We start from the raw sequence: 10,000 nt of genomic DNA, 5'->3' as shown, positions 1-10,000 counted from the left end.
TCTTTTTTTTTTTTTTTTTGCCTTATGTTCTTTTATTTTTTTCTTCTTTTATTTTTTTTTTTTATAATAGGGAGATATATTTCCATTAACCGTTTCATCGTCCCTCAGCGCTCGCCCTATTGTGCATGCCGGATTTTTTTTTTTAGGTGTGTTTCCCTTGCGCTCTGACCTGATTTGATTGCCGTTTGCGAATCCGCCGTGACGTGTTTCATGGCGTTTCCTTTGTTTATATATATATATTTGTATCTGTTTCTTTTTTCAAATATATTGTTTTTTAAAATTCCCATTAACTATTTCGTCATCCTTCAGCGCTCGCCTCCATTGCCCATGACGGAACTTTTTTAGGTGTGTTTCCCTCACGCCGATTGGATTGCAGTTTACGAATCAGCGGTGACCTGTTTCCTGAAGTTTCATATTTTCAGTTTATTTTTGGTATCTGTTTTTTTCCGTTTCAGTGTATTTTTTTGTATTTCAATTTTGCTTAACTTTTTTTTTTTTTTTTTTTTTTTTTTATTCCTCTCTCTATTTAACCTGATTGGATTTTAGTTCGCAAATCCCTCGTGATGTTTTCCCGTTTTTATTCTTTTTATTTATATTTTCTGTTGGCCATATTTATTTTCATTTTATTTGGTTTTATGTTCAGTCGTTGAAAAATTGTTACTTTTGAAACAATTCTCTTTTTCGCTCTTTTACCAGATTTAATTCCTGTTTGTTGAATCAACGTGACTTTTTCTATTTTCTTTTTTATATATTCACTTTTATCATACTTTATATATTCTATGTTCCTATTCAGCGAGCCATATTTTATTTCAGTTTACAAATATGATATATAAAGCATTTTCTCTTTTATTCTCTCCTCACAGACCCGCATGTGGCGGAAGTGGCGGTGGGCGGGCGCGGGCGCGGGCGGGCCCAGAGTGGGCGGCGGCAGCGATCGCGGGCGCAACGGCGGCGCGTCCGGACCCACCGGGCGCCGCGGCCACACCGCCCTCATGGCAGGCGACGCCATGATCATCTACGGAGGATACCAGGACCTGCGCGGCTCCTCCGGCGAAATCTGGAGCTTCAATGTCGGTGAGTGGAAGACAGGGATCCGTTTGGCTGTCTGATTGGCTGTCTGGCTGTCTGTGGGGCTGAGTGACTGTCTCTGTCTCTTTGGTTCTCTCTGTCTGTCTGTCTGTCTGTCTGTCTGTCTGTCTGTCTGTCTGTCTGTCTGTCTGTCTGTCTGTCTCTCTCTCTCTCTCTCTCTCTCTCTCTCTCTCTCTCTCTCTCTCTCTCTCTCTCTCTCTCTCTCTCTCTCTCTCTCTCTCTCCCTCTCTCTCTCTCTCTCTTTCTCACACACACATTTGTATATGTATTTATGTAGAATTTGAAACGCCATCTCCCACGTGCATTCCTTTTCCCATTCCTCCCAAACAACCCAAATATGGCACTATGCAAAACTAACGAGAAATGACAAAATGAATGACAAAAATGCAACCGTTTAAGGCAGAGGACCCCCCCCCCCTCCCCCTCAAGTGCCAGGCCATGACGAGAGGGCGAGTGCCGACTGATCCTTCTGTAATCTCTTTCGGCTGAAGTTTCAAGCGCCCTTTCTGACTGGGGCGAAGAGGCTGCTATTGCTTTCAGTGATGTTTCAGGATATCTGGTTGTCTCTCTCTCTCTCTCTCTCTCTCTCTCTCTCTCTCTCTCTCTCTCTCTCTCTCTCTCTCTCTCTCTCTCTCTCTCTCTCTCTCTCTCTCTCTCTCTATATATATATATATATATATATATATATATATATATATATATATATATATATATTATATATGTATACACACACACACACACACTCTATCAATATATCTATGTTATATATACATAATACACACACACACACACACACACACAAAACAGAGACACACACACACACACACACACACACACACACACACACACACACACACACACACACACACACACACACACACACACACACACACACACACACACACACAGACACACACAGACACACACAGACACACACACACACATACACACACACACACACACACACACACACACACACACACACACACACACACACACACACACACACACACACACACACAGACAGACACACACAGACAGACACACACAGACGCACACAGACACAGACACACACAGACACACACACACACACACACACACACACACACACACACACACACACACACACACACACACACACACACACACACACACACACACACACACACAACGCATATATATATATATATATATATATATATATATATATATATATATATATATATATATATATATATAGTATATATATATATATATATAATATATATATATATATATATGTATATATATATATATACAATATGTATATATATATATATATATAGTATATATATATATATATATATATATATATATATATATATATATATATATATATATATATATACAATATGTATATATTTATATTTATATATAAAAATATATATATATATATATATATTTATATTTATATATATATATATATATTTGTGTGTGTGTGTGTCTGTGTTTACATTATTATCTATATCTATATCCATATCTATATCTATCTATCTATTTCTCTCTCTCTCTCTCTCTCTCTCTCTCTTTTCTCTCTCTCTCTCTTTTTTCTCTCTCTCTCTTTTCTCTCTCTCTCTCTCTTTTCTCTCTATCTATCTATCTATCTATATATATATATATATATATATATGTGTGTGTGTGTATATGTATCTATCTATATCTTCATCTGTCTATCTATATATGTATGTATGTATGTAATCATTTATGTATGCATGTACATATGTTTCTACATGTACATGGTTAGTGTGTGTGCGTGTTTGCAGGAGAGACACCCGCACATGCACTTGTCAGAGCTGTCCGGTCCAGCGACACGTGTTTGCCTTCGGTTCGAGCCTCCCCGGGCGACGGCTCAGACAGACGCGAAAATCGTTACTCTGTCGCTCGTGCCATTAGTCAGACTTCATCGGTCAGTGCAGGTGTCAGTGCCAGATGTGTCAGAGGCGTGGGCGGAAAGGGGTAGGGGATGGGGGGGGGGGTTCAGCCAATCACAGGAGACAGAACTGGTAACCATCTCTGATAAATATTTTTTTTCTGATACTCTTTTCGCGCTTTCTTTTACTTTTTATTTATTTATTTATTTTCAATCTGTCACACTTCTCCGACATTGAAAAAAGGATTATCTGCCAGTCTTACACACATTTTGCTCTTTGTTTTTATCTTACCTTTCTGTTTATCTGCATTCTCACTTCGTTCTATCTGTTCCTCTGTTAATTCACATTCCTTGTCTTCCATCTCTCTCATCCCCTCTTCTAGGCTTTCTTCCGTTCTTTTGTACCAAATTTCTTATCCCCCCTTTATTCCAATTTTTATTTTCTCCCCTCTCGTTTTTCCTTACCAATTTTTCTCTCTCTTCCTCCTTCTCTCCTCACTGACTCCTTCCTTCTTCTCTTTCCTTTTCTCCTCTCTGACTCATTCCTTCTTCTCTTTCCTTCTCTCCTCTCTGACTCATTCCTTCTTCTCTTTCCTTCTCTCCTCTCTGACTCATTCCTTCTTCTCTCTCCTTCTCTCCTTTTCATCCCCTTTCTCCTCCCTCCCTTCACCCCACACACCCAACTAATCAGGAAAATGTTAGCCATCGTAAGAAAAAATGTGTATGTGCTTCAGGCCAATAAATATCTTGTGTTGACCCCGCCCACGTCTGGGTCGCCTCGCTTCCTGCCTTGGCCGCCCACGCCCACTGCTCGACAGGAGAGTTATGAACGTGTGTTTGTGTGTGGTTTTAATGATAATAATGATAATTTGATGATAATGATAATAATAATGATAATGATAATGATGATGATAATAATGTAGTTGCGATAGTATTAATAGTAATATATGATAACAATAATGATAGTTATAATAATGATGATAAACAGATAATAATCATAATAATGATGTTGATGATAATGATAACAATGACAATAAAAAATAAAAATGATAAAGGTGATAGTAATGATGATAATAATAATCATAATGATGATAATGATGATTATATTAATGATGCTCACAATGATGATGATAATTAGGATGATGATGATGATAACACGTATAACGATTTTACATTATCAATTTGGCACAATCCAAAAGCAATTTAAACTAATTACAAAATGAAAGTCAGATGAGCCAATAAGGAATTTTTAAAATCATGACTTTCATACTTGACGTTAAACAGACGCGAGGTATCTGGAAGCATATATATTTTCTCTGAAGGAGTAATAGGGTAAGCGAGACCACGAGACGAAAAGAAATAGCCTTTGGTGAGAAATATCTGGAGGATGTGTTTGTAGACACTGATACCTGATCCTTAGAAAGCGGTAATGATGCGAAGGGAAGGAGGGATATAGGTAAGGGGAAGGAAGGAATGGAAGGAGGAGGAGGAAGATGCGGAGGAAGATGCGGAGGAGGAGGAGGAAGAAGAGGGAGAGGAAGAGGCGGTGGAGGAGGAGGAGGAAGAAGAGGAAGAAAAAGAGGAGGAGGAGGAGGAGGAAGAGGAAGAAGATGCGGAGGAAGAAGAAGAAGAGGAGGAGGAGGAGGAAGAAGAAGAAGAAGAGGAGGTGGAAGAAGAAAAGAGGAGGAGGAGGAGGAAGAGGAAGAAGAAGAGGAGGAGGAAAAGAAGAAGAAGAAGAGGGGGAGGAGGAAGAGGAAGAAGCAGAAGAGGAGGAGGAGGAGAAGAGGAGGAGGACGAGGAAGAGTAGGAGGAGGAGAGGAGGAGGAGGAGGAGCAGCAGCAGCAGCAGCAGCAGCAGCAGGAGGAGGAGGAGGAGGAGGGAGGAGGAGGAGGAGGAGGAGGAGGAGGAGGAGGAGGAGGAGGAGGAGGAGGAGGAGGAAGAAGAAGAAGAAGAGAGGGAGGAAGAAGATGGGGAGGAAGAGGAGGGGGAGAGGAGGAGAGGGAGGAGGAGGAGGTAGAGGGAGTGGAGAAGGAGGAGAGGGAGGAGGAGGAGGCGATGGAGGAAGAAGAAGAAAAATATAAAGAAGAAGAAGAAGAAGAAGAAAAGAAGAAAAAGAAATGATCATAATAAGAATAATTAATAATAATATTGATGATAAGGAATACAAGTGAAGGCAAGGCTACGAAGGAAGAAGACAGGAAAGAAGTAAGGGAATAGGAAGAAGATGAAGAAGAGTGGTAAAGAGGAGATGGAGGAAATGGCGATAACGAAGATGAGGACAAGTAGGAGGATCAGGGACGAGGACCAATATCAAGACACAGACACGCACGCTGGATAGGCTCAGTCTGGCGGCAGCGTTAGGCCTACCACCTTCTCGCCTATGCTCTCTCTCTCTCTCTCTCTCTCTCTCTCTCTCTCTCTCTCTCTCTCTCTCTCTCTCTCTCTCTCTCTCTCTCTCTCTCTCTCTCTCTTTCTCTCTCTTTTTTTCTCTCTCTCTCTCACTCTCCCTCTCCTTCCTCTCCCTCTCCTTCCCTCCCCTTCCTCTCCTCTCCTCCCTCCCTCTCCCTCTCCTTCCCTTTCCGTCTCCCTTCCCCTTCTCTCTCCTTCCCTTTCCCTCTCCCCCTCCCTCCCTCCCTCTCCCTCCTCCCTCCCTCCTTCCCTCGCTCCCTCTCCCTCCTTCCTTCCCTCTTTCCCTCTGTTGACGACTTAATACGTATTCATCCCGGGTCCCGCTGATGCTGTGTATGGATGGAGATTATGCAGATTTTATGAGTCGTCTCGAAGGGGGGGGGGCGTCGGGGGGGGGGGGGGGAATTCTGTGATTGCTGTGCGCCTTTAGGATGATGTTGGGGGGGGGGGTGAGGGGGACGGGGGTGAGGGGGGGTGTGTGTGTGTAAGGATTGTTGTGTGGAATTTGCTTTCTCTAGGATATGGGAAGGAGAGGAGGGATGAGAATGGTTGAAAGGGAGTTTGGGGAATAGAGGAATTGGTTGGTGTGAGTTTGCGGGTATACTAGATTTTACTTTATTATTATTATTATTATTTTTAATTTTTATTTATTTATTTATTTTTATCAACTTTATGTATGAATACAAACTATTTTCTAATGTCAAACAATGTACATAGTTGATAAATCAATAAAGAGTATTTAGATATTGTATACATGTTTTTATATAGTTCTCGACAAAAGCAGTCAGTTCAGTAGAAATTTAAATTTATGGGTAGAAAATCGCCCTAATATTAATGTTGTTTGGATATCTTCTTACTCACGTTCTCAAACAAGGCCAATAAAAGAGAAGGGGAGTGAGAGGGAGAGAGGGAGGCAAAAAAGAAGAGGGGAAAGTTTTTTAAGAGAGAGAGAGAGAGAGAGAGAGAGAGAGAGAGAGAGAGAGAGAGAGAGAGAGAGAGAGAGAGAGAGAGAGAGAGAGAGAGAGAGAGAGAAAGAGAAAGAGAGCACGAGGGGAGTCTAAAAGGGGAAGTCTATAATGTTCACCAAAATCGCCTCGCCATGCAACGATGACCTTCCACGCCTCAGCATCCTTTCCCGTTGAGATGGCAGGGAGATGCTGGGAGAGTAGCGAGCAAGGAGGAGCAGAGGAGGTGCGTCCTCCTCCTCCTCTTTCTCCTCTTCCTTCTTCTTCGCCTACACCACCTCCTACGCACCCTTCTCCCACGCCTTCGAATCATCCCCGTCTTCCTCCTCTGCCTCCTCCTTCACCTGCACCACTTCCTACGCATCTTTCTGTACTTCCTCCTCTCTCTCTGCTTATTCTCTTCCTTTTTTTTCAATCTACGCCTTCACCTATGCATCCATTTCATCATCCCACCCGCTCACTTCATTCTCCTCCTTCTGCTTGTTCTTCTCGTCTTCTTCCTCCTTCCTCCTCCCCCTCCGCCTCCTCTTCCTTCTTTTCCCCTCCTCCAACTCTTCCTTCTTTTCTTCCACCTCCTCCTCCTTCTCCTCCCCCTCCCCTCCTCCCACCCCCTCTCTCTTCCCTCTCCCTCCTTCTCACCCCCACTTCCCCCTCTTCCACCTCCACCACCTCCTCCTCCCCCTTCTCTCTTTCCCCCTCCCTCCACCTCCTCCTCCCTTCTCAACCCCCACTTCCCTCCTCCTCCTGCCCCCTGTCTCTTCCGTCCTCCTCCTTCTCACCCCCACTCCCTCCCTCCTCCACCTCCACCTCTTCCTCCCTTTCTCTTCCCTCCTCTTCCTTCTCCTCCTCCTCCTCCCCCCTCTCTCTCTTCCCTCCTCCCTCCTTCTCACCCCCCTCTTCCCCTCCTCCACCTCCTCCTCCCCCTTCTCTCTTTCCCCCTCCTCCACCTCCCTCCTCCTTTAACCCCCACTTCCTCCTCCTCCACCTCCATCTCCTCCTCCTGCCCTCTCTCTCTTTCCCATCCTCCACCTCCACCTCCTCCCTCCTGCCCCCTGTCTCTTCCCTCCTCCTCCTTCTCACCCCCACTCCCTCCCTCCTCCACCTACACCTCTTCCTCCCTTTCTCTTCCCTCCTCCTCCTCCTCCCCCTCTCTCTTCCCTCCCCCTCCTTCTCACTCCACTTCCCCCCTCCTCCACCTCCTCCTCCCCCTCCCTCTCTCTTCCCTTCTGCTCCATCTCACCCTCCACTTCCCCCGTCCTCCACCTCCTCTTCCTCCCTCTCTCTTCCCTCCTCCTCCTCCTCCTTCTCCTACGCCAAGCCTTTGCCTCCCTCGTATGGAACACATGTTAATGGACGTCCTTTGTGTGCGCTTTTCAGTAAAGAAACAGGGTATCCTCTCCCTGGGCGGGGAAGATGCTTGGGCTATTATTCGCGTCGGCTGCAGATGTTTGCGTGCGGCGGGATGGAAGGGTCTCGGCGCGCCACTTTGCCTCGTCTTCCGATATTCATTTTTGTGATGGAGGTTTCTGGAGTCCAGATATGTATGTGTATGTGCGATGGAGATGTATGGATGTGCATAGGTGTGATGGCGCAGATGTATAAGTGAATAGACACGTTGGGACACAAAATGGACGCATCCACAGGCGCTGAGGCAGAAGGACACAAAACAGAGAGATAAAGACACACGCACACACGCACACACACACACACACACACACACACACACACACACACACACACACACACACACACACACACACACACACACACACACACACACACACACACACACAGAGTTTTCTCTCCTGTTCCTCCCTCTTTCTGCCAAGCAGCGTTCTCTCTCTCTATCTCCCTCCCTCCCTCCCTCCCTCCCTCCCTCCCTCCCCCCCTCTCTATCTCTATCTGTATTTCTATCTCCCTCTCCTCTCTCTCTCTCATGCTCCTTGTTTGTAGGGCCACCAACCACCAGTGGCTAAATTTAGTTGTTATTTTCGACATATCGATTAAGCCGACGCTTTCAACCTCCACCGAATCAGCTTAGGGAAAGGGAGGTGGCGAGGCCGTGTGGTCTGAAGATCCATTTTCCATTAGTATTAAATGACCTTGATCCGCGCATGTGATACAGTCGTTCATTAGATTCCGAATCTCAAGTCTGCAGGAGGATGGGGACGGGTGGGGGTTGGGGGGGAGGGGGAGGGGGCGTGAACAGAGGTAAGGGAGGGAGGGAGAGGGTGGGGGGGGAGGGGGAGGGGGCGTGAACAGAGGTAAGGGAGGAAGGGAGAGGGTTGGGGGGGGGGAGGGGAGGGGGTCGTGAACAGAGGTAAGGGAGGAAGGGAGAGGGTGGGGGGGGTGAGGGGGCGTGAACAGAGGTAAGGGAGGAAGGGAGAGGGTTGGGGGGGGGGGGAGGTTCTTGGGAATCCGATATGGTCGACGTCATTCAGGTTCTTATATAAGTTATCCAGGGTGTTCGTTCCTGTTTTGAATCGATTGCGCAATTCTTGGGAATTGTTGACGTGTATATTTAGATATTTCTTTTGATGATAATGATAATGATAATAATAATAGTTATAATAATAACATTAATAATAATAATGATAACAATAATGATAATAAAAAATAATTTTAATGGTTATACTGATGAAAATAATGATATTAATGATAATAATAGTGATTATGACAATAATGATATTAATGATAATAATAGTGATTATGACAATAATGATAACAATATTGATGATAATTATAATTTTAATGGGTGTACTGATTTAAATAATGATATTAATGATGATAATAATGATAATGGCATTAATAATAATAAGAGTAATGAATATAACCACAATGATGATATGATGATAGTAATGATATTTATTATTATTATTATTATTATTATTATCATTATTATTATTATTATCATCATCATCATCATTATATTTGCTATTGTTTTTGTTAATGTTCTTATTATTATTACCATTATCATCATCATTACTAATATTATTATTTATGGTATTATTATTATTATTATTATTTAATTATTACTGTTGTTATCATCAATATTATTATGATTACGATGATGATGATGGTGTTGGTGAAGGTGATTGTGATGATGATTATGATTACCATCAATATGATTATTTTAATGATAATGATAATGGTAGAGAACTAATAAGAACAATGTGGATGATGACAAAATTAATCATTAATAATGATGATATAGTAATAAGAATGATTATGATGATAATGATAAAAGTAATAATAATAATAACAATAATAATAATATTAGTAATGAAAGTGATAATAGTTATAATTATAATAATAATTATTATAATAATAATGATGATAATAATAATGGTAATGATGATGATAATAGCAATGATAATAACAATAATAATGATAATAACAATAGCTGTAACAACAATAACAAAAACAACAGCAACAATCATGATGATGATGTGGATGATGATCAATATCATCCTCATCTGCTTTGCCCCACCGTTATTGGTCGTTATTATCATTCCTATTAATTATTATCATGTTATTGTTATTAACGCAATAACGCCATCATTTCTGCAGTGCAATAAAAATCAGCAAAAGTTTTGTACTCCCTGAATCTGACAATTGTAATCGCAAA

General features: G+C 42.6%; 1 protein-coding gene across 3 annotated transcripts in view; it reads left to right on the top strand.

The window, feature by feature from the left end:
- Nucleotides 1-10,000, top strand: part of LOC113804611 (uncharacterized) — a 105,463-nt gene that overhangs the window by 71,413 nt on the left and 24,050 nt on the right. For all 3 annotated transcript variants that reach the window (XM_070142171.1, XM_027355503.2, XM_070142177.1), the window contains one exon: nt 864-1,074. In XM_070142171.1, coding sequence (XP_069998272.1) covers nt 864-1,074 — 211 coding nt within the window. The remainder of the gene's footprint in view (nt 1-863; nt 1,075-10,000) is intronic.

Source organism: Penaeus vannamei, chromosome 3 (genome assembly GCF_042767895.1).
Source record: "Penaeus vannamei isolate JL-2024 chromosome 3, ASM4276789v1, whole genome shotgun sequence".
NCBI classification, from domain to species: domain Eukaryota; kingdom Metazoa; phylum Arthropoda; class Malacostraca; order Decapoda; family Penaeidae; genus Penaeus; species Penaeus vannamei.
This window is presented reverse-complemented; position numbering and strand designations above follow the sequence as displayed.